General features: G+C 44.2%; 1 protein-coding gene across 2 annotated transcripts; it reads left to right on the top strand.

Moving 5' to 3' along the window:
* Nucleotides 1-8,099: 8,099 nt before the first annotated feature.
* On the top strand, nt 8,100-26,697 carry CTSO (cathepsin O). 2 transcript variants are annotated; one of them, XM_033059627.1, is made up of 8 exons: nt 8,100-8,187; nt 9,235-9,340; nt 11,572-11,705; nt 12,770-12,937; nt 14,322-14,443; nt 23,340-23,503; nt 23,959-24,051; nt 25,402-26,697. In XM_033059627.1, the coding sequence occupies exons 1-8, from the start codon at nt 8,146-8,148 to the stop codon at nt 25,434-25,436; spliced, it is 864 nt and encodes a 287-aa protein (XP_032915518.1). In that variant the 5' UTR covers nt 8,100-8,145; the 3' UTR covers nt 25,437-26,697. The 2 variants fall into 2 exon arrangements, with proteins under 2 accessions (XP_032915518.1, XP_032915517.1); XM_033059626.2 differs by lacking the exon at nt 8,100-8,187 and adding an exon at nt 8,474-8,617.
* The last annotated feature ends 202 nt before the right edge of the window (nt 26,698-26,899 follow it).

Genomic DNA, 26,899 nt, shown 5'->3' with positions numbered 1-26,899 from the left:
TCATTAAAAATCTGCCTTACATGACATATAAAATTTCTATTTCCTGGGAAAATTAGAAGAACAGCTCAGTATCCTCATGAAGCAAAACAAGACAGACCTTAAGACACAAAGCCTGGAACTAGCCTTTTAAAACCATAATTAACTTTTGCTAACAGAGTGTGAAAAATGAGATTCACAATTTGGATTTTTTTTTTTTGTTAAGTTTCTTAAGGGATGTAAAAAAAATTAACCATTGTTGGGGTGCCCTTGGCTGTTGGCCAAAAAAGCATGCAGGTAAAGTCAGACAGTGTGATCTTCATACTGTTACATTATTGAGGTATATACATGTTCATGTGCTTCGTACATTATTCAGACAGTCTTGTGAGTTTTTGATGTTTCAGGAACTGTTCGGTTTGTTTTCTTTACACTCAAACTTTTCTGCACAACATCTTGTGAGACATGTTTTATTTCTTTTTGTGTCTCCATCCTGTTGTTCCACATTCTCCAATAAGAGGTTAACAAATTATTCTACGATTCTTCTTAGGTGCTCTGCTTTTGTCACTGTTATCTCTTGGAGAGGTCAGTCAGCAGATGTGGGAATCAATATAATTGTTTCTTACCATTCTTTCAGTCACATAGAAGCATTTTAAACATTTCGTGCTTTTGCTAAGGTCTATGATATAATACATTCATCACACCACTACTTCTATAAACTATATGGTACATAAAATAATGGATTATGTTATACTAATGGACAGCTAAATAGAACTATACATTGTACTATATCCAAATATTTATGGTCAATACTAGCATGCAAAAGCTAATACATAAATGCAAAAGCCAATATTACATTGTAGTTTTGAACAAGAGTGAAGTATGCTGTCATTATGTTTAAATCAACCCAAATAGAATAAAAATTTGAGCAATTAATGAAACTTTTTTTTTTTTTATTCAACAGTTCCTGACATCATCTAATCTTTTCAAAACAATGTAATTTAATCATCTGGGAAACTGTAAGTGCACTGCCATGTATGTTCTTACACAGGAGGCCAAATGTAGTTGTTTGTAAGAAGAAAACTTAGAAGCTGCAAAAGGATTTCTCCCTTTCCCCTGAAAAGCTGCAGACACAAATTCAAAGTCTGTAACTAAAATAAATATACAAGGCTCAGTTGTGCCCACTGTAACATTAATTTCATATCATTATAATTACACACAGAGAAAGCTCCTTCTGGTTTACACCATCTAAAACTACCACTAGGACCACAGAATAATGAAACTAAACTTTTGTTTACAGTCATAAAAAAGCATCAGCACAAGTGAATAGTTGACACTTATTTGAAATCATGTCAAAATAACAATTTAAGTCCAAAATTCACATGAAGTATAAACAACTACAAGCCCAAAATTTTCTTGACTGTTGCTTTATATATGCATAATAAATTATCCTATGCTCCCCTAACTTCAAAATACGTTCAAGTTCCAATTTATAAGATGACATTAAGTCAAGTGAAAGGACACCTTTATGAATCCTGAAGCATTCTTCCTTTCTACATAAGAAAAGCATTTTTTACCTTTTCTTTGTCTTCAAACTTTTATTAGTGTAAGTACAGTAATTTCACAATTATAAGCTGCACCATTTCGACTAAAGTTTTGCTCCAGACCCGGAAGTGCGGCTTGTATTCCGGAGTGGCTAATATATGAAAAAAAGTTCAGAAATTTGCCTACCGGAAATGCAAGCACGCAGCAGTCCCGAGCTGAGCTGAGCCTGCACGGCCCCCAGTAGGGCCAGGGCCACCCCTGGCCACCGCGGGGGACCGGGGCCGGGGCCGGTGGGGGAGGGGGGAGCTGTGCCGGGCCAGGGTAGCTCCGTGGTGGCAGGGCCAAGCCGGGTTGGGGCAGCTCTGCAGTGGGGGAGGGGGGAGCCGAGCCGGGGCCGTTCCTCGGCGGGGGAGGGGGAGCCGAGTTGGGCCGGGGCAGCTCCGCAGTAGGGGAGGTAGGAGCCAAGCCGGGCTGGGGCAGCTCCACGGCAGAGGAGTGGGGAGCCGAGCTGGGCCAGGGCAGCTCCACGGCAGGGGAGGCAGCAGCCGAGCCAAGCCGGGGCAGCTCTGTGGAGGTGGCGGGGGGGCCATATCGGGCTGGGTCAGCTCCGCGGCGGCAGAGAGGGGGCCGTGCCGAGCCGGGTCAGCTCCACGGCACCAGCAGTGGGGTCAGGCCAAACCTGCACGGCCCCGAGCCAGTAAACCCCACGTTCCCGTGATTCTCTTAGTAATTGGCAACTTTGTGAAAGTTGCACACGGATCCTTGCTGCGAACGAAAGTGCGGCTTACAATCCAGTGTGGCTTGTATATGGAGGAAAAACAAAATGTTGCCAACACCCCAGAAGTGCGGCTTATAATCGGTGCGGCTTGTAATCGTGAAATTACTGTATATATGACATACTCCTACTGCACTTTTATTCTTTCTACAAAGAAGAATCAGTTTTTGCAACTGAACAAGACAAACTGTCCAAAATTTAACAAAGGTAAATGTAGGGTCCTGCATTTGGGGTGGAATAACCCCACACTCTTGGACAGGCTGAGCCTGCTGGAACTCAACTCAGCAGAGAAGGACCTGGGGGTCCTGGTAGATAACAAGCTGCCCATGAGCCAGTAGGGTCCTTGTGGCCAAAAAGGTTGATGGTGCATTAGGAAGAGCATTCCATTAGGATAAGGGAGCTGATCCTGCTCCTCTGCTCAGCCCTGGTGAGGCCACATCTGGAGTGTTGTGTCCAGTTCTGGGCTCCTCAGGACAAGAGAGACATAGAGCACCTGGAGCTGGTTCAGTGGAGGGCTATGAAAATGGCGAGGGGTCTGGATCACCCCTCTTATGAGAAAAGGCTGAGGGAGCTGGGCCTGTTCAGCCTTGACAAGAAACAACTGGCAAGGGCCTCCTCAATGTCCGTCAGTATCTGAAGGGAGGGTGACAGAAGAACAGAGGCAGGCTCGTCTCAGGGGTGCCAAGCAATAGGACAAAAGGCAGTGGGCAGAAACTGATGCACAGGAAGCCCCACTTGAACATGAGTAAAAACTTTACTGTGCAGGTGACTAGGCACTGGCAGGGATTGCCTGGAGAGGTCATGGAGTCTCCTTCCATGGAGATATTCAAAGTCACCTGGACACAATCTTCAGTAAACGTGGTCTAGGGGACTCTGCTTGAGCAGTGAGGTTGGACTAGATGACTGCCAGTGGCTCTTTCCAATCTGATCCATTCTGTGATTAAAATACCAGGATAATGACATGACACTCTTATACTGGCCATAGATGCAGACTGAAGACGACAGCCATGGCAGGTTTTGTGCTTCCTATGGCAACAAGGAGGTAAACAAGGGCATAGTCCTATACCTCTTTCTCTAAACCTATTTTCCTGCATACTAATCTTCCCATTTTCAACAGGCAGCTGGGGCTTAATACTCTCCTAGCGTGTCAGAGCTGCAAGACTTCAGAAAAATTTATCCTCTTTAGCAGCATGTATGGAAACAGTGGCAATTGTGAGATGCATTTCACACAAGCAGCAGCAGGGAAGATAGGACTGTCACTCCTCTTGCATGAAAGTCAAAACAAAACAAGTTAACCTTCCAGCAAAACTTTACACAATAAAAACTCAACCACTGATGTAAAACAGACCCTATATTTCTGTGCACAGGTTAGTCATGGACACAGACCTCATGCCTGACGCACAAATTTGACATTGGTTTTACATTGTTGACCTTCCCACAAAGGGCACTGGTGTTCTAGGGATAAAAAGCACTACAGGGACAAAGTATAATTTCAATAGTATTATAATCATAGCAGTAAGTCACAACTAATTCACATAAATGTGACTGTAAAATCCATTCTTTTAAGTTCCACAGTAAAACAAAAGATGAAGGCATTGCATATGAAATAGAAAGAATAATGAAACAGAAAGAATATAAGCTTGGGATGAATCAACAGCAGTTTTGAATTATAATCACCCATGGAGAAAGTCAGCAAGCAGATCCTCCAAAAAAAGGGCACAAAAATCTATGTAGGATAGAAATACCTTTATTCCTAAATGGTGCTTTTTTCTTTAATTTTCTTTCTCCTTTCAGGTGATTTTTGAAGGCCCTCTTAATCTCTTGCTGGATTCCTCTACCAAGAAAGTATGAATGATGAATTAATGAAGGATATACAAACAAATTAAGCATTTACAAAATCTGCAAAGAAGACTCTGTAAAACAGCATTACTTCTACATATGCAGTAATTTCACGAATATAAGCCGCACTGAGTATAAGCCGCATCTCTGAGTGTTGGCAAATATTTCGTTCTTTGTCCATAAATAAGTCGCACCTGAGCATAAGCCGCTCTGTCGTTCGCAGCGAGGACCTGCGTGCAACAAAGTTGCCAAATAGTAACAGAACCATGGCAGGGCGGGGTTTACTGGCTCGGTTCGGGCTGTGCAGGCTCGGCCCGCTCGGGTCTGCTGACGGGGCCAGGTGGCCCAGCCCGGTGCTGCTGCTTGGCGGGGCCGCTGGGGGCCAGCCGCCGCTGCCACTGGGCTCGGTCACCACGGTCTGGCGCTGCCCCGTGGTGGCAGGAAGGGATGGAGCTCACCCCCCCGCTCCCACAGCGGCGGGCAGGGGCGGAGCACCCCGCCACCTCCCCAGGCCGCGGCAATGGCGGTACGGCACGCCCCCGTCTCTCCCCCAGGCTGTGGCAGAAGAGGGAAGGAAAGAGCTCTCCCTTCTCTCTCCCCGTCCCCCGTGCTGCCTGCAGGGAGCCAGGCTCCACCCGCGGCGCAACAGAGTAACAATTTGTAACAATCACGAAATGCTGGCTTTGCAGCTGCTCAGCTTGGCACTCTGGCTGGCACTTCTGAGGTTGTAAATGTCAGAAAATTATTCACATATTAGCCGCTTCTGAGTATTAGCCGCATTTCCGGTTTGAGAGCAAAATCTTAGTCAAAATGGTGCGGCTTGTATTCGTGAAATTACTGTAAGCCCTTTGTTCGCATTCCATGGTCAAACAGTTTGACGGAAGAGATCAGAACAATTAGAGTGAAAAAATGTTTATCAATACTTGTGCCCTTAAGCCAAGCTACACCAAATATTGCCTGAAATTCTTCCTGAAAAGCTGACTACTTAACCCACTTTCTGGAGATAATGAAATATTAAAAAGACTAAAACAAACAAGCTAAAAGCCAACAAGAAAATAAGACTTGAATGACCTGGATATGAGAAATCTTCTCAGCTGAGAATATTTAATGTGAATTTGTAGACGCTGGCAAGTGGGACTGGCGATGAAGACAGAAAATCGGAGTATCAGCAAATCAGATTTCCCAGAGAAAAGCCAATTCTCAGATCCCTAAAACTGAACAAGACTTCTTACTTCATTCTCACTTAGAAGAGGTGTTGCTCCTTTCTGCATTTTTATTTTTTGATTCATTGTTTGATTTTGAGTTATTAGCTTCACTGCCAGCCTTTGTCATTCATAATTCATCCCTTACTGACAAGATTGAAGAAAAAGCTTTTTAAAGGACCTAGAGACTTACTGGTGTTTAGGATATTCAGATGAGGTAGACAAGTCAGGTTTGAGAAGCAGATCCTACAGTTATTTCATTATTTGCAAAGGAAGATCATTCTACCAGGAGAGACTTCATGGTCTATACAGATGTTTGTCACAATCTACATAAGATAGCCCCTGGCATAGTTTGGTTATTCCTGCAAATCCAAGTGCCCCCATGTGTAAACTGCACATTACAATACAGAGTGTGATAAAAGGTATCTATTCTATCACCATCTGTTGAGGGTGGGGGCAGTGATCCTTATCTCCATGGGAGATATTATCTGCTAATGGGCCATGCATTGAAACCAGGAGGGGCATTGTTCTTTATCTTTTCACAACCCATCCTTCCTCCATGAGTCATTTTCTGCTAATGGCCCATTGAGTCCCACCATGTGACTGATAAAATTACTTCATCCCATTGGAAGTTGCTCCAGCCAGGGGAAATAGCCCAATATTTCTTACCAAGACAAAAACAGAGGTTTTGGGACACTAAGGTAGCCCCTTTCTCCACTGGACTCCAGAGGAAAACCAGATTTCTCCACATCACCACTGGACCTCTGGAGAGAAACTGCACCTTCTACAGGAGCACTGCTTCAACTGAATCACATCTGTCACTGCAAGAGGACTGCAACCATCATTTAATGGGATTGCTACCAACACCCTGCCTGACAGGGTGTCAGGTTGCACTCTGACTTTGTCAGGGTTTGAAGTTTGTTTCTTTGTAGTACTGTATTTCTATTGCAATTTCCCTAGAAAATAACTGCTATTCCTAATTCCCATATTTTTGCCTGAAAGACCCTTGATTTCAAAATTACAATAATTTGGAGGGAGGGGGTTTACATTCTCCATTTCAAAGAGCAGTTCCTGCCTTTCTTAGCAGACACCTGTCCTCCAAACTAAAACAGCAACTTCTTGTTCTTTGTCCATATATAAGCCGCACCTGATTATAAGCCACACTTCGGGTTCGGACTAAAATTTTAGTCAAAATGGTGCGCCTTATAATCGTGAAATTACTGTAATTCAAAGCAGAGCAGGGACTGCATGCCTGTAGACTGAGCTCTCTGTGTACTTTGAGGGATTTTGTTCATCTGAGCACAGGAACAAAAGTGTCTTTATGGTATGGTAGGTAGTTCAGTGGAAAAATAAAGCCTTCTGAAACACTTTGGCTGTCAGTTGCCTACCTTTGGCTGTTTTTTACACTTTCTTCCCCCTGAGCCAGTCACCAGAGGAGACACTCGCTTCTCTTACAATCTTTCCTCCTGAACAAGATAAATTGAAACATCTATGTAGTACACAGAGGGTAAATCCAGGGGAAACAAACCTTTTCCTCTTCCTATACTATGCAGAATTTTTAATGCAAATCAATCTGAAATACATCTATTTCCCCAAAATAGGAAGGGATTTTTTTGCTTGTGTGTTTCATGGTTATTTAATTAAAATAAAAATGAAAGCTGCATGGTTTGCAACTACATTTCAGAAGTCCTTTGCTGCCCTCATGTGTTTCACGGGAAAAGTAACCGTAAAGTCTATGTACAAAACAAAACGAGGCCAGGGCTGCCGCCAGCGGGGAAGCCGGGCCCGGGCCACTCCCTGGCGGCAGTGGGGGGTCAGGACTGCTCCCTTGACACTCCTACCAGGCACTGCACCCTGCACTTCTCATGAGGGCCTCAGTGCTCAGTCACAATTTGATTGAATTTGCCTCAGAGTTTGGTTGCTGAGGTTCAAACCATCCTTAAAAAGGTTTCAGCATTCAATTCTTATGTCATCCTATTCAGTCCCTATGCTGATCCCAGACCTCAATCTGTCAATACGCGTTTGTAATAAATTGTAATAACATCTCCAGCGTCAATCATTAGTTTACAGTGATAAACCATATCAGAATAACCAATAAAATCCACCCTGCTAACAAGCACTTCCACACACTAGCTATAAGCCATAAATAGCCTCCCCTACAACAAAACCGGTGGCAGTTCAGCCATTTTCCCAACAGCCATTCCAACGGAGGAGGGCAGAGGCAAAACTAGATCATGATCCCGCCAGGTTTGTTCCCCAAGCACAGTGCTACCAGCACCACAGCACAGACCACCTGTGTCTTTACCTGTATTAATAAGAAGATGCGTGGGGGGAAAGCAGCAGAGAGACAGCAGGTTTAAAACATACAAATATCCTATTTACAGGCACTGCCTAAAAATGCCTGGTGATAGAAATTAACTAAGAGGGTTCTGTTAACTCGTAGCGGCCTAGTGGACCTTTTAAGCACTGAACACTAAGCTGCTCACCAAAGTAGCAGCATGACCAGTTTCTGAGGATAGTCAGGTTTCTCTCCGTGCGTTATTTCAGCACACACTCTCACTGGGATGCATAGGCTGAGGGACACCGTCTGTGCAGCACCGGGCAGCTCTGCTCTCCCCACCCGTGCCTTCCCTTGCTAAAGCTTGTAACCTGCATTCCTGCTGCCTCCCTCTCCTACTGGCAGCCCAGCTTATAGGTACCAACTAACATCCTCTCGGAGAAGGGCTTGCACGAATTTATAACCTGGCAGATGCCTGAACGCTCAGCACCCCTTCGTCCCTCCTCTGCAGCCCTGCGTGCCTGTTTTTCCATATGGAAAAACACCCCTGGAAACACGGCTTTGTCCATGCACCGGTGAGCACTCTCAAACACAGCTCGGACTCAGTGACATCACCATACAGCCCCCAGGAGAAGGAGCGGCAGAAGCTCTCCCAGCCCCGCGCGGTGGAGCGGGAGCAGCAGCGCCGGACGGCCACTCCTTGATGCCCCGCCCCACCGCGCGCCGGCCCCGCGGGAAGCGGCAGTGAGCGCAGCCTCCGGCCACGGGCGGGGAAGGAAGGAGGGTTCAGCCCCTTACCCGCTCAGAGCCCGACGGACCTCAGCCCCGCGGGTGGGGGTGCCTGCCAGGGCCCACTCCGCCATGACACGGTGGCCGATGGCGGAGCTGGCGCTGCTCCTCTGCCTGCTGTGGCTGGGCAGTGCCGCCCTCCCGGCGCCTGCAGACACCCGGCTGCAGGAGGAGGGCGGCGGCGGCCAGGAGCAAGAGGAAGCAGCAGCTCTGCTGGTAGGTGGCCCAGCGGGTGAGTGGCCCAGCCTTCGCCATCCGCGCTGCGCACCAAGGCTGGTGCGGGCTCTGGGTGATGGAGGCCGGGAGGCGCGGGCAGGAGCGCTCCTCCCGCCGGGCCCACCCGGTGCCGCTCTCCGGTGCCGCTCCTCTGGGCCCGGCGCGGGGCAGACCCGCGGGTCACAGCCACATCGGGCAGCCGGGAGGAGGCGGGGAGGCCTCTAGGTCATTATACTGTTCTTTCGCTTCATAAAGACATGAAGTGATGGGGTTAACTCCTATCTGAAGACGTTTTCGCCTATCTCTCAAACACAAGTTTTGTTGTACTGTCAAAGAAGAGAATCAGATGAGTTTGACACAACTTGTTCTCAGCGTGCCTGTTTTGTCTGTTTCAAGTAAATTTTTTGCATTTAACAAATGCTTTTGTTGGTATCTGTTGGAGTTGAAATTAGTGTAATGGCTTTCCTGTTGTTAGGGATGCAGGACAAATTTGAGATGAACAACTCTTGTTACCTAATTTCATGTTTACTGTTGCTAACCATATCTTTTTCTGCTCCTGTGGTTTTGTCCCTGCTGCTAACTTAATAATGTCCACAATTATTTTTTTATTCCTTCAGGAAAGTGCTAAAAGAATTAGATTATTGAATTCATTATCAAAAGATAATACGACTGCTGTCTATGGAATAAATCAGTTTTCTCACCTATTTCCTGAAGAGTTCAAAGGTACATTTTCTGGTTTTTCTAATGTCTTTGCTGTTTTTTGGTTTTTTTATTCTTTCCCAGAACCTTGTGTCTTTCACATTTACAGATTCTTCCCGTGCTGGTTAGTCAGCTAATTTACAGTGGCTGGTAACTCTAAGTACTTCTGGAGGATACAACAATCCTCTTCATGTTCTATAGTCTTGAGAGATTGAATTGCCCACAGCTGGAATATGTTTTAGTATTCAGGCAGTTCTGGATTTCCTTCTTTCTTCTCACTGCCCTTTAAAGCTTTCTTCATTTGCAACAGAAGAAAGGAAGGTACACAAGGTTCTTCCTTTTTGAAAAAGGAAGATACACAAGGTTCTCTAGTATATATCTTCATATTCCCTACTGCAGCACAAAATTGACTACAGTCCAAACAATGCTTGGAGGTCCATGGCTGCGTAATGACAGCTGGAGCTTTCTCAAGCAATGACATGTTTAATTGTTTCTTCCTAGAAAATTTTTCTGATACCTTGCCTTCTTGCTGTTCATGTCTGTTGTTACATATTCTATTCATCAGAGGATTTAACATCTTGTTTTAATTTTAAATAATTAAACAACATATCTTAGTGAAAACCCAGCAACTTGCAGATGTGTCAGAATCTTTATTCTCCTCTTATTTTCCCCTTGCACATGGCTGCAACAAACTATTTTATAAGTAAAAATGTTTTGGAAATTTTAAGTAAAATTTGTTTTATGGAGTATTTATGTTTCTTGTTCAGCTTCAGAAAATCTTCACACTTCCTAACCACATGCCCTACATAGAGTATTTCTGTTATTTTTGAAACTGTAGAAATACTTACCTTCATTCTGGAGCATAATGAGTACAATAATTTCACGACTATAAGGTGCACCGGACTATAAGGCACACTTTTTTTTTTGCTGCGAAGATCCGTGCCATGTGCAACAAAATAACTAATTAGTAACGGACTCTCACAATCGTGGAGTTTACTGGCAGGTGCTCAATTTGCAAACATTTTTCACAGATTGGTGTAGCCTTTAAACACAGCCCCAAGCACCATCCCCGTGCACGGGTCCCGGCACTCCAGCCCACCCGCGGCTGGCGAGGCGGGGCTCGGGGCGGCTGTGGCTCGCGACTGCCGCCGTTCGGGGTGGCCACGGCTCACACCTCGGGGTTGCTGCGGTTCAGGGTGGCTCGGGGCCATCCGTGGCTCAGGACCGTCCGCAGCTCAGAGCGGCGCAGCGCTGCCTGCTCCCTCTCTCCCTGTGCAGCTGCTGCTGGCCCGGGGCTGCCCGCTCCCTCTCTCCCTGTGCAGCTGCTACTGGCCAGGGGCTGCCCGCTCCCTCTCTCCCTGTGAGGCTGCTGCTGGCCAGGGGCTGCCCACTCCCGCTCCACCTCGCAGCTCAGCACTCCCGTAGCGCTGCCCCCCCTCATGGCTCGGCTCACGGCTCACACTTTTTTTTGCAGCGAGGAGCTGCGCCACATGCAACAAAGTAACGAATTACTGGCAGGTGCTCAGTTTGCAAACATTTTTCACAGATTGGCATAGCCTTTAAATGCAGCCCCAGGTGCCCTCCCTGTGCCGTGAGCCTTGGCACTCCAGCCCACCCCCGGCGCCAGCTGGTGCGGCTCACAGCTGCTGGCTACCACCGCGCGGCCGTAGGTCCCGGCTTCTCCTGCCCGGCGGCCGCTGCTGCCGCAGGCTCAGGCACTCCCACCCGGTGCTGGCCGGTGCCACCTGGCTTCTTGTTCCCCCCGGGCTGGAGCCGGCGGCAGCTCCCTCCCTCCCCGCACAGCGGCAGAGGCCAGGGCCAGGGCCGGCTCCCTCCCTCCCTGCACGGCTGCTGGGGCTGGGGCCAGCGGCAGCTCCCTCCCTCCCCACGCAGCTCCTGCCAGCTGTGGCCGCTCTCTCCTGCCCCACCTCGTGAGTCGGCGCTCCCGTGGCACCGCCCCCCCATTGCGGCTCACACTTCTGGTTGGCAAATTTTGCAACTTTGTACATTATATAAGGCGCACCAGACTATAAGGTGCACCAGGTTCAAGCCAAAACTTTAGTCAAAAGGGTGCGCCTTATAGTCGTGAAATTACTGTAGTTTAAAATACATTAATTTTCTATGGATTTTAGAATGAGATACAATCTCATGGTTGTAACTGTAGATCGAAGTTACCTCTGAGTTCTAGTATAGTAGTTTTTAGTGGGATTGGTTTTTGTTCCTAGAGTTACAGATATTTTGTGTTCTCTGTTTAGCTATTTACTTGAGAAGCATACCTCACAAACTTCCCAGATACGTAAAAGTGCCAAAGGGGAAGGAGAAGCCTCTGCCAAAGAAGTTTGACTGGAGGGACAAGGAAGTCATTGCAGACGTGAGAAATCAGCAGACAGTAAGTCCTGGTGTTTTCCACTCCTGGTTCCCAGGAGTTTGGCTGCAGAGCACAGGGAAGATTTTGCAGGGACCAGCTCTGCCTGAAGGCTCCTTTGGGACACTGGCACAAGGGTTGCCAGTTGAACATACACAAAGTCATGTAGCATTTTATGCAAAACTGTATTATACTTAAAAGAATGAGGTGTAACTGTGCATTTGGAAACTGTAATACATTTTTTGATCTAGTTAACTGAATCTCCAAGTATTTTGCACCATGTGCATTTTGTAATTTTCTGAAGGACCTAAGGTAAGTTCAGTACTTGATCTCATCCCATCTGGAGAAGTGTAGATTCTTTCCTGTTGTTTTTCTCCCATGACTGAATCCCCTTGGCTGGTCAACACCCACATCTTTACCAGTGAATTACTCAGGGGATGCATTCATGATAGGAAAGCAACCTGACCCCACACAATTACAGTTTATCCCAAAGTGGTTGTGGTCACTCATAAGAAACAAGCTGTTCATTCCCAGTGTCTCCTTTCCGTGCTTCACATAGGAACTTGTGAGGAATAAATTCTGCTGCTTATTTTAAATATCACAGTTTAAGGAGCCTAGAATTGCAGTGTAGATTGTTGTTGTCTAAGACTTTTTCTATTGTGTTTAATTTCACTTTACTATTTCTTAAACTGTCATCTATTTCTACAGAATTCTAGAAAAACTTTCTAATGTGGTTAAAAACTAATTTCATCCTGAAGCTGCATTTTCTGTTTTGGAAAATAGATACATCGTTAAAAAAAGCATCTTCAACCAAGAAGAACAAGAACAAAAATTCATCAGGAAGGAGTCCTTAAAATAAGACACCCAAAATGCATTTCTAGCATTCAGAGAGCAATATAGAGGAGTAAAACAGTTCAGCATTGTAAAAGGATGATTACATTTCTTTATTATTGCATTAAAAACAGAGTTCAAGGATGATGTATTAAATGAAAAGCACTGGAAGACTTTTTTGCCTCTTTTTTCATATCAGGCTTCAAAAACAAAGCTGACTTTTGCTTTCTTTGCCATTTTCCTTTTCTCTCTATCAGTGTGGAGGCTGCTGGGCTTTCAGCGTTGTAGGTGGCATAGAGTCTGCCTATGCAATTAAAAGAAACACCCTGGAAGAGCTCAGTGTGCAGCAAGTTCTTGACTGCTCATACAATAACTATGGCTGCAGCGGGGGATCCACTGTTAGCGCTTTGAGCTGGCTGAACCAGGTTTGAAACACTATAAAAATCCCAAAAGACTTCATCATCTTCTCTATTAGCATTCTTATTTATTGGAAAAAACTGATGGGGAAGGTGAAATGTATAGGGTGTTATTTTTAAACGTGTGTGTGTGCACATATGCATACACATATGTGTTAGTGTATGTGTATGTATGCTTATTTATTTAGTTTGGATACAAGAGAGAATTAGTTCAAGCAGGATTGAAATTTGATTGGAACTTTATGGTCCATACATGCTCTTGTGAACTTAACAGTCCACAGGGGCTGAAAATGATGTTCCTGAATTCATTTGCAGATCATACAGTACTAGTGTAGGCAGAGCCACCTATGCATATGGCGTTTTGTGGATTTAAAGTACTAGAATCTGGGGAAAAGGCAGGATCTTGACATATTCTCTTCTCAAATTTCAGTAGTTTCTGTTGCATACACTGTAAAATTATGTACAAGTGTGTGTGGGAAACCTCAGAATAAAATGAACTGTGCTTATTTTTGCAGCCCAAAACATTGAAAATGCATTCAAAGTTTCTACTTCAGTTGTTGCTAACACATTTCATTTCGTTAAAAATTCAAAATGTGTGTTAATAACATAGGTAAACAAAAATATTTTATTATCTTTGAAATAAAAAGTACTCTCTCAGATTGAATTACAAAAATATAAGAAGAATTGTGTAGTTTTTTAAATTAAATAAAAATAAACCAGAATTTAAGAAAGTGTAATTCTACCCCTGAAGAGTAATATACCCAAGGTAATAACAGTCTAGGTAACTTACGTTTGAATATCAAGAACAACAGAGGATACTTACCTTTATTCCTCTGAAGCAAAATTCCCTCTTATTTGGCAGCAGAGGAACTGCAAATGAAGTCGCTGCCATACACATACTGTGCTGCAGAATACATGAGAAATATGAAAGGCTGATGCATACATCATGTACTAACATGAGAATTACGTGCTAAGAACAGAATTGGACTTTACAGTATTTTATGTAACTTTTTGGGCTCCTTGTGATTCTTGAACTGTCCCAAGTTAACTATAATTTTGTGTGTGGAAGTCATTTGAAGAGAATGAATAGTTCATGAATGAAGTAAATTAATATCTGTGTCTTGAAATTGGCAGGATTGCTTATGAGCATAGTTTAAACCAGAGATGTCTTTTAAATTTAGTTGCTTTTTTAAAGCTTTCTGAATCCCTTCCGAAGCTCAGTGAACAAGGAAACTAGAGATAGTAGATATTTATTTCACAATGTGACATTCTTACTTCTAATCTTGCCCAGTGCACACTGAATTTTGAGTGGGTTCTATGGTCATTATACATTTTGAGCTGCATTGTAGTAAAGTTAAATGCATTTAATTCTTATTCAATTACCTTCTTGCAGACAAAAGTAAAACTCGTGAGAGATTCAGAATACACTTTTAAAGCTCAGACAGGACTGTGCCATTATTTTGAGCGCTCATATTTTGGAGTTTCAATAACAGGATTTGCTGCATATGACTTCAGGTAGCTATTATTCATATTTTTATTTTGCTGTAGTTTTCCTTCTGTGTTCAGCATTCATGGAGTAAGGTGGAGTGAGCAGTGCATTGACCAGGCAATTGTGAGGTTGATTGCATCAGTTCTGTAGCTATGTGCTGGAGAAGGATTAATGTATAACATCTTTGAGAGTTAGGGCCTGCCACAATTAATCCACTCAACACTGCCATCACTAAGCCTATTCAAATGAGAAAGCTTGTGTCTTGAAATTAGGTTTTTTAAATTGTCTAGAAACTGTAACTTAGTGTCAATTACAGTTTTTAATATATGAACATTACATTGCTTTTGTCAGAAACAGTAAGTCCTACCAATAGTACAGTAATTTCACAACTATAAGGCGCAGCTTAAAGCCTAAAATTTTGGTCCAAACCCGGAACTGCACCTTATAATTCAGTGTGCCTTATATATGGACAATGTTCAGAAATTTGCCAACCCGGAAGTGCGAGCAGTGAGCCGAGCCACACGGGGCCATGTGGCTCAGCCAGGGTGGGGCCGCGCAGCTCAGCGGGGGCGGGGCAGGGCCAGGGCCACGTGGCTCAGCCGGGGAAGGGCCACACAGCTCAGCAGGGCTGGGGGGGCTGCACTGCTCGGCGGGGCTGGGGCCTCGTGGCTCGCCGGGGCCGGGGTGGGCGGCAGCACGGCTTGGCAAGGCCGGGGGGCTGCTGTGTGGCTTGGCCGGGCCGGGGCCGTGTGGCTCAGAGGGGCTGGGGTGGACTGCGTGACTTTGCCAGGCCGGGGCCGTGTGGCTCGGCGAAGCTCACACGATTCCGTTTCTTATTGGTTACTTTGTTGTGCACGGACGCTCGCTGCAAAAAAAAAGGTGCACCTTATAATCCGGTGCGCCTTATATATTGAAAAAGTTTGGAACTTTTTCCGGCACCCGGAAGTGCGCCTTATAATCCCATGCACCTTATAGTAATGAAATTACTGTAACTGGAATTTACTGAAAAGTTAGGAAGCATTAAATTACTTCAGTATTCATGCATTTACATACCTACCCGTGTCCTCTCCAGGCCATGACTTTAGAAAGTGTTGTCAACTGATCTTTGTAAAAACTTCAGCATTTTAGGTTTCTGTGTGAAGAAACTTCATTTCTAATTTTTATCGGTACAGTACAACTACTGAATAAAGACAAGAAGTATTATTCTGAAACTACGAATTACTGTTACTTCTAGATGTAAGTACCGTGATTTCATGCATATAAGGTGCACTCTTTTGACTAAAATTTTGGTCTGAACCCGGAAGTGCACCTTGTACCCCAGAGCGCCTTATATATGGACAAAGTTTGGAAATTTGTCAACCTGGAAGTGTGAGCCGTGAGCCAAGCTGCATGGCAGGGGGGCCGAGCCACGAGCTGAGCCGCGAGCTGAGCTGCACCAGCTGGCGCTGGGGACGGGCGGGAGTGCTGGGGCCCGTGGCACATGGAGGGCACCCGGGGCTGCGTTTAAAGACTATGCCAATCTCTGAAAAATGTTTGCAAATTGAGTACCTGCCAGTGAACTCCACGATCCTGCGATTCCATTACTAATTCGTTACTTTGTTGCACATGGATCCTCGCTGCAAAAAAAAAGGTGCACTCTATAGTCCAGTGCGCCTTACATATGGACAAAGTTTGGAAATTTGCCGACACCCAGAAGTGCACTTTATACTCCGGTGCGCCTTATACTTGTGAAATTACTGTAACTAAAATCAGTCCTCTCTTTGTTAGTCTGTATTTGCCAAATTTAGTTAATGAATGTGTCATGCAGTAGTGAAAATTTCCTGTTCCGGTATATTAGATAAATAAAACTGAGGGTGCTAATGATAAATGCCTGATAGTGTAAATGTTCTGCGTTTGGATACGTTTGAGACACATACTTCAGTGTATTATTATGTTAAGAGATACTTCTGTAGGTTTAAAAAACAGTGGGAAATTCTAATATAGACTAATGGTTTGTTCAAAGCTGGTTGTAATTGAAGAGTGATGTACAAAAAGTATATAGTACTATCCATTGCCCACTGGTGAAACAGCACCCTGTGCCTCGCCTGCTCCCCAATTACCTTGCAGAGCTGGCCTGGGATGCTGTTTCATGTAGAACAGAAAGATATTAGAGGCTCTTTATCCCAGGGTTGGTATCCTGTTTTATTCTTAGGCTTCCATGTGGTCCGAGCGGGAGAGCAGGATAAAGAGGAAGTTTCAAACCCGGGCACAGGTTTTTAAGGGTCAGGAAAAGGGAGGGGTCAGCCTTGGCTTCAGGCCAATCCCATCGCAGGGGTCAGTCCATTGGTCTTGCAGGGGTTATAGGATTAAAGGGATGTACCATTCTTAAAACAGTAGGGTATTGGGTTACAACATCTCACCCTTTTTTTGTTTAAAAGAAGAGAGAAGTGTATTAGGTTGTTAAAAGGAAAACAAACATTTTAAAACATGTTAAAAGTCTCTGAGTCTGCCGGAAGGTTGTCTTCTATGTCAGTTCTCTCTCCTCTCCGGCGGTGTCTTCTTTTCGAAGCAACTGCGACTTGCTTCTCTTCCTCTTCAGCTGGAGCTGGCTGTTTGGGGACAAAAGGCTTCACCCATTTCTGGGGAATCTACCGAGGGCCTGAGGGAGTGGATACGCACGCATAACCACGTCCCCAGGTAACAAGCTCATAGGGACCTTTGGTTTCCCAGGTTTCTGGATCCCTAATCAAAACTGGTGGATGCTCAGACAGCTTGAACTGTTTGCCACTGTTAAAATGACGAACCACAGGAGGATTCATGTTTTCAAATGAACAGTTCAAGAAATTGATAGTGAACAGGGCTTTACACAGCTTCTGCTGTGGAGACATCCACACAGTTGAATTGCTCTGTCTAGCCAGAACATGCTTGAGCGTCTGGTGTGCACGCTCAATCACAGCTTGGCCTGTGGGGGAGTGGGGGATGCCGGTCTTATGTTCCACTCCCCACTGCTGGACAAATTCCAGGAACTCCCTGGACACATACGCTGGGCCATTATATGTTTTGATTTCCTTAGGGATCCCCAATACTAAAAAAGCTTGCAGTGGATGTTATTTGGCATGCACAGCTTTTTCTCTTGCATGGGCAGAGGCATAAACCGCACCTGAATATGTGTCAATGCTTACATGAACATATTTGAGGCGACCAAAACTGGGAATGTGTGTGATGTCTGTCTGCCACACCTCACAGCTGCCAAGGCCTCGGGGGTTAACCCCTGCACCTAGCGATGGCATGGCCTGGAGCTGGCAGCTGGGACATGTGGCCACAATGGCTCGAGCCTGACTCCGTGTTAGCTTGAACTGACGGATCAGACCTGGCACATTCTGATGGTATTGCTGGTGGCTCAGCTTTGCCTGTTGGAAGATGTCTGGGAGGCGTGCTTGTTCTGCTGGGGTGGCAAGGGCCTGACGATTCCCTTCTGCGATCTCACCTGGCAAATCGGTGTGTGACCTCACATGCATCACATAGAACGGATGTTCTCTATGAGAAATCAGATAGATTAGTTTTGACAGCAACCTGAAAAGCTGCTCATTGTCAACCTCTTTGAGCACTGCCTGCTCCGCCCTGGACACTACCCCCGCTACATAAGCTGAGTCTGTTACCAAGTTGATTGGCTCTGAGAACTTCTCAAAAGCTCTTACCACTGCAGCCAGTTCAGCTACCTGAGGCGAACCCTCCACAAACTCAACATCAGCTTCCCAATGCTGAGTCTGAGGATTTCTCCAAGTCATCACCGACGTGGGAAGCCCCAGAAGCGTCTGTGAACACTGTGAGAGCTTTGAGTGGTCTCCGACTCCTCTTCTCACGAGGAATGAGGTGGAATTCCTCATTGAACAGCTTGTGAGACGGGGCATGGACTGATATTTGTCCACTGTAGCTGTCCAGAGACAACTGGAGACTGGCATTGCTCTGGAGCAAGTGCTCGAACATCTCCTTTGTCAGCCTCTCAGGAGAGTTCTTTCCCTCCTCAGAGAGTTTGACTGGAAGGTGAATACATGTAAAGTCACAACCTGCCAGCTCATACAGTCTCATCCTTGCCTTACGAATCAGCTGAGCTATGAGTTCTTGTGGCTTTGTGATGGTTTTGGATCTTTGGTGGGAGAGGAAGACCCACTCTATGATTAAGAGCGAATCTCTCTGCCCCTTGATCCACTGGAATATCAAACCGTGTAAGTGTGGTAGTTTTCCCAGAACTATGAATTTGAAAGGCAGTTCAGGGTTGTAGCGATGAGCCTGCCTCTCTGCTAGAGCTTTCTGTACCTTTTCGATTGCAGCTTTTGTCTCTGGGGTCAGTTCCCTGGGAGAAATCAGCTCTCTCTCTCCCTTCAATAAATTGAAAAGGGGCTCTAGGTCCTCATTAGTGAGGCCTAGCCAGGACCTAACCCAATTCAAAGACCCACACAAGGAATGGAGATCTGCTAAGGTCTTTGGGTTACAATTAATGTCCAATTTCTGAGGAACAATGGTCCTTGCAGTGATTTCCAGGCCCAGGTACTTCCAAGGTGGCATCCTTTGGACTTTATCCTCCTGCAATTGAAATCCAGCAGAGGTTAAAACCTTAACCACTAGGTCAAGCGTGTGTTGGAGTATAGAGTCATCGGGGGCACACACAAGCAAGTCATCTACATAATGTAGGATGATAGCTTCCTTTCTCTGAGCACGCACTGGAGACAGCAATGAGGCCACATACCACTGGCATATGAAAGGACTGCACTTCATCCCTTGAGGGAGCACTTTCCAGTGGTAGCGCTTCATTGGGGCTTCTCTGTTGATAGTGGGAACAGAGAAGGCAAACCATGGAGCATCTGCTGGGTGTAAAGGGATTTGAAAGAAACAGTCCTTAATATCTAAAACTGCCAATTTCCAATTTTGAGGGAGCATCATTGGAGAGGGCATCCCTGGTTGAAGTGATCCCATGTCTGCTATAATTTTGTTTATTTCCCGGAGATCATGTAACAATCTCCATTTGTCCTTCCCTGGTTTCTTAATTACAAATACCGGGGAATTCCAAGGACTTGTAGTTTCTTCTATGTGTCCTTTTGCCAATTGTTCTGCTACAAGCTCCTCCAGCGCCTTGAGTTTTTCTTTACTCATCAACCACTGAGCTGTCCAGATTGGAGAATCATCTAACCATGTCAATTTGTGGGCAGGGCGCTCCTCAGTGGCCGCCTTTAAAAATCCTGAGGACTTTTGAGGATTACCATTTTCATTCCCCACTGGGACATGGTATCTCTTCCCCACAGGGGGCACTTATAGTCTGTAACAAACGGACGGACACTAGCTATTTTTCTATCCGGCCCCTCAATTTGCACGATGCTTTTTGATATTTTAGCCAATTTGATTCCTCCTATACCTTGGATTTTGCCTGCCACGGGTTGTAATTCCCATTGTGACGGCCACATCCTTTCGGGTATGATCGTCACATCTGCCCCTGTGCCCAGCACCCCCTCCACATGGAGATGGTCTGAACCATGGGTCAGATTGCATGCCAGAGAGGGTTTTTCCTCACCCACCACCTCTGCCCAACAGACTTCAGGTGATTTTCCTTCTGCTGTGATTTCCTTTGGAACAGGAATGGCCTGGGCGAGGATTTGCCCCTCGTTCAGGTAATAAGGTGGTTGTGAGCAGCGTGCTAAGAGAACGAAACCTGAGACATTTTCCTTCTTGGATAATGGAAGTAATTCCATCTCCAAGGGATTGTGTGCTGTGTCCCCCATAACTAAATACTCACAGCGCAGTTCCAAATGCAACGTCAGGTCCAGTGAAGTGCTAGACAGGTCCACTGTAATTGCTGTCCACTCTGTTGACATAAAACAAACACCTTTAGTGGTCTTAAGATTGAGACGACCAAAAGGTGTCCAACCCTTGCTAATTGAATATTTAACATTAATGCTATCATTAATCCCCACACCATTTGTCCCGTCCTCCCCCTTAGTTTTAAAGAGAGAGGTTTTTTCCCGTGTGGAACCCGCAGTATTTATATCTTTGCGCGTTATGGTATTTATGGCGGGTACGCGCTGTACATCTAGTTTTTTTGTTTGTTGGTCTTCTTCTGTTTCTGGTTGTGTGGGCAGTCCCTTGCATAGTGTCCTGTTTTCTTGCACTGGAAGCAGGTGATGTGCTGCAGCTGCTGTGGTGGTACCGGTTGCTTCCTTGGTCCTGGTGTCATAGCTGCTGCAGATCTTGATTGTGCTGGTCCTGGATTTCTCTCTGGTGCACTGAACAGTTCTGCTTTTCTGGTGCAGGCTTCTATCATCTGTGCTAAGCTAGGTGGTGGGTCGAGGGGAAGACTAAGTATGACCCTGCGACATGATTCATTAGCGTTTTTCTGAGCCATCTCCTTTAATAGCTCTGCCTGCACCTTTGGGTCCGAGACTTGTGCACGGAGGCGCTCCAGAAACTGCAAGAAAATTTCTGAAGGAAACTGTTTAATATTAACATAACTACCTGTAACTTCAGCAGTAGGTAATTGATTGAAAGCTTTTTCTACTGCTAGAGAGATCTTATCCAAAACAAATTTAGTTCATAAACGTGCCTGTTTATCAGGGTTTTCAAATTGTCCCTCTCCTGTTAGGTGTTCCTGTGTAATATCATTATTATCCTCATCTTTTGCACTTTCTGGGCTTTGTTGTAGTTCCTGCAAAAGTACTCTTAAAGATCTTTTCCAAATACTTTCCCATAAATCAAATTCAGAAGGGGATAACAAACATCTGAATAAATCCTTAATATCATTGGGTACCATCTCATTAGAACTAAATGTTGCTCTTAAAAATCCTTTAAACATTTCACTGTGTCTACCAAATTCTCTTTGAACCTTACAAATTTCATTTTTATCTTGGTATGTCAGTGGCTGATATGTTCTCCTGCCATTTCTCCTACCCATATAAATGACAGGAGCCACAGATGGCATCTGGGTTTCCAGATCTAGGGTTTTAGGGATAGGCACTATTCCTCCCTCTGCTCTGGGCTGTGTTATCTGTTGCTTATGTGCCTCCACAGAGACAGTGTCCTGAGCGATGGGCGGAGCCGAGGCCCTTATCTCAGAGGGAGGTTGTGTAGAACCTGTGGAACTAGTTCTCCCACACCCACCCCCACCCCCATCTGTGCTAACCTGATAGCTTGGGGGAAGGAATTGCGAAACCTGAATAGAGTGAGAATTGCCCTGAAAACCCAGGGGCCAGGATGGGTTTGGGCAGGGGTTTGAGGGTGTTAGTAGGGGAGAAGGAGTATTATGGGAAGAAGAATAGTTGAGAGCCATGTGGCTGGAGCCATTTTGGGGTCTGCTTTCAGCAGGAGACCCGTGGCTGATAGCCTGAGTTGGAGAGACAGAGGAGTCAGATTTCTTAAGTGAAGAGGGAATATTACATGCAGAGGGACAGATACAAGAACTGGTTGACTCTGAAGCAGTTTGCTGTGGCTGGCTGTTATTTTCTGTTTGAAGTAACAGTTTTCTAATTTGCAAAAATATTGGGATGAACATTAAGGCTTTTTTATCTCCATTTTCGACTTTTAAAGTTAATAAATCTCCAGTTTCATTCCAAAATAAAACCGAATTCATATCTTCCAAATTAAGATCAGATCTTTCTATAGACAGCCACTTAGCAAAGCATTCTAGTTTTCTATTAGTAATATTCACATTTGCAATCTTTAAAAGTTCCCTAATTTGTGAAGCCACGCTCTTTTTCAAATTAGAATGCTGGGAGCCCATATTTCCACAGCAAGTTACTCTAATATCTCACTACAATGCACAGTTAAAACACAGTAAGAGAAGGCTGCTAGCTGCCGGCAAAACTGGCACCTCCCCCACAGAGACTGTCTGGCTGCAGCAAAAACGGCGCCTCTCTTTGAAATCAGCTTTCTGGCGTGATACTGTACACACGGCAGAGACTGTTTCAAGGCGGCCTTGCTACCCCCACCAGCGTCTCCGGCTGCATACAGCTCCAAAACCCCCAGGGCAGATGCTGTGCAGCTCAGCTCCCAGCACCTCGATGCTACAGAGAAAGCACCTCAAAATCCCCCTCCCCACGGAGGAAAATTTATACTTACCAATCTCTGCGAAGTACCAAGGAGCTGAAAAACTGTACTTTGTAATCTGTTCCGAAATCTACTCACCCTTGGGCTGGATGAGTTGTAGATTCCCCCCCTGTAAGCTAGACCTGCTAGAAAGCAAGTTTCGCCCACAGGGCAGTTGACTTCCCGTCGGCTTCCTAACCCTTCAAGGGTCACAGCCTCTCACGTGGGTTTTAATTTTAAAAGCCCCACGTTGGGCGCCAACTGAAACAGCACCCTGTGCCTCACCTGCTCCCCAATTACCTTGCAGAGCTGGCCTGGAATGCTGTTTCATGTAGAACAGAAAGATATTAGAGGCTCTTTATCCCAGGGTTGGTATCCTGTTTTATTCTTAGGCTTCCATGTGGTCTGAGCAGGAGAGCAGGATAAAGAGGAAGTTTCAAACCCGGGCACAGGTTTTTAAGGGTCAGGAAAGGGGAGGGGTCAGCCTTGGCTTCAGGCCAATCCCATCGCAGGGGTCAGTCCATTGGTCTTGCAGGGGTTATAGGGTTAAAGGGATGTACCATTCTTAAAACAGTAGGGTATTGGGTTACAACACACTGGCTTGACCAAGAAACCTGCTGCTTTTTAGCAGTATTATCTGTTTGGATGTACACCTGTTCCATAGTTTGTGTATCCTGTGCTAGTATTACTGTGTTGTAGTATATGAAATACATATTACTGATGTGTGTTATGTGATACTTAGAACGTAGAACTTGGAGGAAAGATTTTAATTATTTGATTTTTAAATTGTTCTTAACAAGTAAATTACAATCACTCTAATCACTTTAGTGGCTGATTTAAGTAACTTGGTATTTTTACTCGCTTCTTTTGCAGTGGTCAAGAAGAGGAAATGATGAGGATGCTTGTCAGCTGGGGCCCTTTGGCAGTGACAGTTGATGCTGTTAGCTGGCAGGATTATCTCGGTGGAATCATACAATATCACTGCTCCAGTGGAAGAGCAAACCATGCTGTTCTTATCACTGGTTTTGACAGAACAGGTGCGTTTTCACCAGCTGAGCTTCAGTACAGTAGGTTTCTTTTACTTGCAACTTACCTTTTGTGGGACAAGCGATTAAAATTCAAAACTTGGTTTTCTGTTGGAAGCTGTTGGGCTTGATGTTGCATCAGTTCTGGAAGTCTGTGAAGATCACATCATCTTCACATCAGCCGGAAGAAACTCTTTTTGTCATTGCTTCTTCAGTTCTGTGGGACTTCATCCCTGTAAAGTCAAGACCATGGCTTTGTGTGTCTATGCTAGAAGAGCCCATATCCAGTCTTCCGCCAGAATATAAGCTGTGTTATCTATTTGAACAACAGCTGGTTTCACTGGCCTATATTGTCAATCCATCTGAAACTATGAGATACTAAAATGCTAATTAACTCTATGGAGTGTTAGGAGGCTAAAGCTTCTCAAGTCTCATGTTGCCTCTTACTCATGAAATGTGTCTTCCAGGTAGCATCCCTTACTGGATTGTACAGAACTCTTGGGGGCCAACATGGGGAATAGATGGCTACGTTCGTGTTAAGATAGGCAGTAATGTCTGTGGTAAGTCTGACAAAAAGTAAGTGGTAAAGGCCATGGACTGGGATATGTTTCTCAATGGCTATACAAATTAATATGATAATAATACTATGTAATAGTATAATAAAGGTATAATGGGATCCTCAGAGAGGCAGTAGAAATCACTGGTATGCTTTAAAAGAGGTTAAACGAGTCCAGACAAAAAATAAATAAAGTGATTGCTAGTTCAACCAAGCCATGTAGTTGAATGATTGAAAAGCACCATGTAAAGGTAAAGCTGTATAGGACAAAATAAATAATCAGAGTACTGTTGTCCCTTACCATGCAGAGGTACTGGCATTGTTAAATATTCAGTCATGTGTGATGGTTCTAGGTGGGTGCCATCACTGTTCTCCCTGTAGGTAAAACAGCTGCTGTCCTTGTCTGGTGGGTGCCATTATTTCTGGGCTCAGTTTAGCAAACAAATATGAAAAGCGTATCTACCTGGGAATTGTGTACCCTGCTCATGACTTTTCTTGAAGGACAGAAATACATCTTTTTAGTGGTAGTATGATCTCCTGCCCTGTTGTTTGCGTCATTTTTTTTCTCTGTGTTTGAGGGATTTCTGTAGCTTTAAATACCCAGTTTCTGCTAGATTTGGAGATAAGGAAAGTCAAGCTCTGATTTATCATCAAATTTCTGAGATAAATTGGTGGGTTATTTCCCCTAGATTGGAAGTGTTGTGTATCTGTTGTAATTTCATGTGTTAGAGTAACCCATTGGCTTTCCATTCCATGTGTGTTTCACAGTAGCTCTCAGTCATTGCAAGAGGTGTTAGATTACTAAAGTCTTTTCTACATAAAGAATAGACAATATTCCGTTTGCCTGCATTTAGTAAAGATCAGAGCCATATATCCAATCAGAGCTTTCTCACGTTACTGAATCTTTGTTTTTACTGTCATTGTATAAACAGTTTGTAAAGAGAAATTTAGAAGTAGTGATAGAGTGAGTAAATTATTAGATGGCAGGGAGAACAGATGTGTTATATTCAAAGCCTGTTCTTTCAAAAAGCAGGATCTTTTGCATTTTCTGTGATGTACCACACAAGAACAATCCAACAAAGGACAGTAGTTGCTCATTTTCCCACAGAGCTGTTTTCTTTTGATTTAGAGGTTCTCTGAGACCAGGATATAAAATTTTGAACATAAAAGCAGAGGAGGGAGGAGATTAGGTTTCAAATGTACACAGTGCCAGGCAAGGAAGAAATAAAAAAGTTGCAGATGATCCCTGGATTTCTACTGTCATGGTGTGGAGGGGAGAGGGCATTATATTAATATGAATTCTGGGAAGCCTCCACTTCAGTATTATTAAAACCAAATTTTACATCCTTTCTAGGTATAGCAGAAACAGTTTCAGCAGTATTTGTTTGACATTTCTCTGGGCTTCTACAACTGGTCAAAGACCACAAGTATCATGAGGACAGACACTGTATATGAAGATGTAATCCAAAACATAGTTTTCAAATATGAGAAATGGCTGTAAGCATTTCCTGCAACTGGTAGCTGAAGTTTTAAAAAATGTTTTTATTTGGAATTTCTGCTGAATGCCAAATTTCTCATGGAGTAAGAAGACTCAACTGCAGAGTGTTCGAATAGTAGTTACAAAGATGGACTGAAGTCTCAAATGTAAGTTTTATCCAGGTGTTGAATACTACTCCATAGAAAAATTTTAAAAGGAAAGAAATGATGATAAATAAGAAGGAATTTGGATTAAAAAATCAATAGTATAAGAGTATATTTGAAATAATTTCAATATGAGAAGAATCATGAGTAACAGTCTAGAAAGTCAGCAACCGCAGAATATATCCAGTAGAGTGAAATTTACCTCATTAATTGAATTCAGAGGTGGGACTTGCTGGTAAGAAAAAGGTGTTCTAGATTTGCTGTGCTGTGAAACTGTATCTGTGGGCAAATGTAACTAGAACTCACAATGAAACATGTAATTCTAAAATGCTCTGAATTTTTCACCCTGGAATGCTTTACCTATATCTTTTAAGAAGGCCTGCTATGAAAAGTATTGAAGCAGTTCTGTAATTTTTGCCCTCAATTACTGTACCATGTTTTTGGATTAGTTTTTTATAACCTTTTTATGACAAGTGTAATGAGTATTTATAATTGTCTGTTGTTAAGTGTTGCTGTTTTAGTCCTTCTAATTGTTAATATGTTAAATGAAAGGAAGAGCAAGTGTGATGTTTCTCTACTTCAGGTTTTGCTGCTTACCAAATTTACTTGGTTGAAGACTTCAGTTTTAAAAAATGTGAAGTCTGTATTCTGAGTGTTGTGTAGTCTGGCCTTCTCTGAGTGGCTTACAAACAGCAGATAACACACTTCCATAACTGGAAAACAAAGTCCCTGATGGCCACAAATAAGAGTGATGTAGTCATAGCAATATGAAACAGAGATGTCCCTCCAGTGGTTTTGAGGTGCTACGGCCAGGTGTAAGTACCTGAAGTGCTGTGGTAGAGAGAACATACCAGAAACTCCAGCCTACAGTGTTTGTGTCTTTCCAAAAGAAGCACTTAAAAAGACTGAAGTCCATTTAATGAGAAGATGACACTACTTTATCAATATTCTATAGCCAAAGTTGCCTTTTTATTGTATACCAATTTGAATAAAAATCACTTTAAATGCCTGTCATACTCTTGTTTGGATTTTATAGTTTGCTTTAGAAGAAGACGTAACAAAAGATGAGCTTTAATACTGCTTTATTTGACATGCAAAATACTTCTATTCGCTATTTTTAACAGTATTTCTATGTAAGGGATTTACATTTACATGTAAAGAGATAGCAACATGGTTCTTGATGTATTATAAGTTCAAGATGATTTGATTTC

This window comes from Catharus ustulatus, chromosome 5 (assembly GCF_009819885.2).
Source record: "Catharus ustulatus isolate bCatUst1 chromosome 5, bCatUst1.pri.v2, whole genome shotgun sequence".
NCBI classification, from domain to species: Eukaryota; Metazoa; Chordata; class Aves; order Passeriformes; family Turdidae; genus Catharus; species Catharus ustulatus.
Note: the sequence above shows the minus strand (reverse complement) of the source record. Positions and strands in the feature narration are given on the sequence as shown.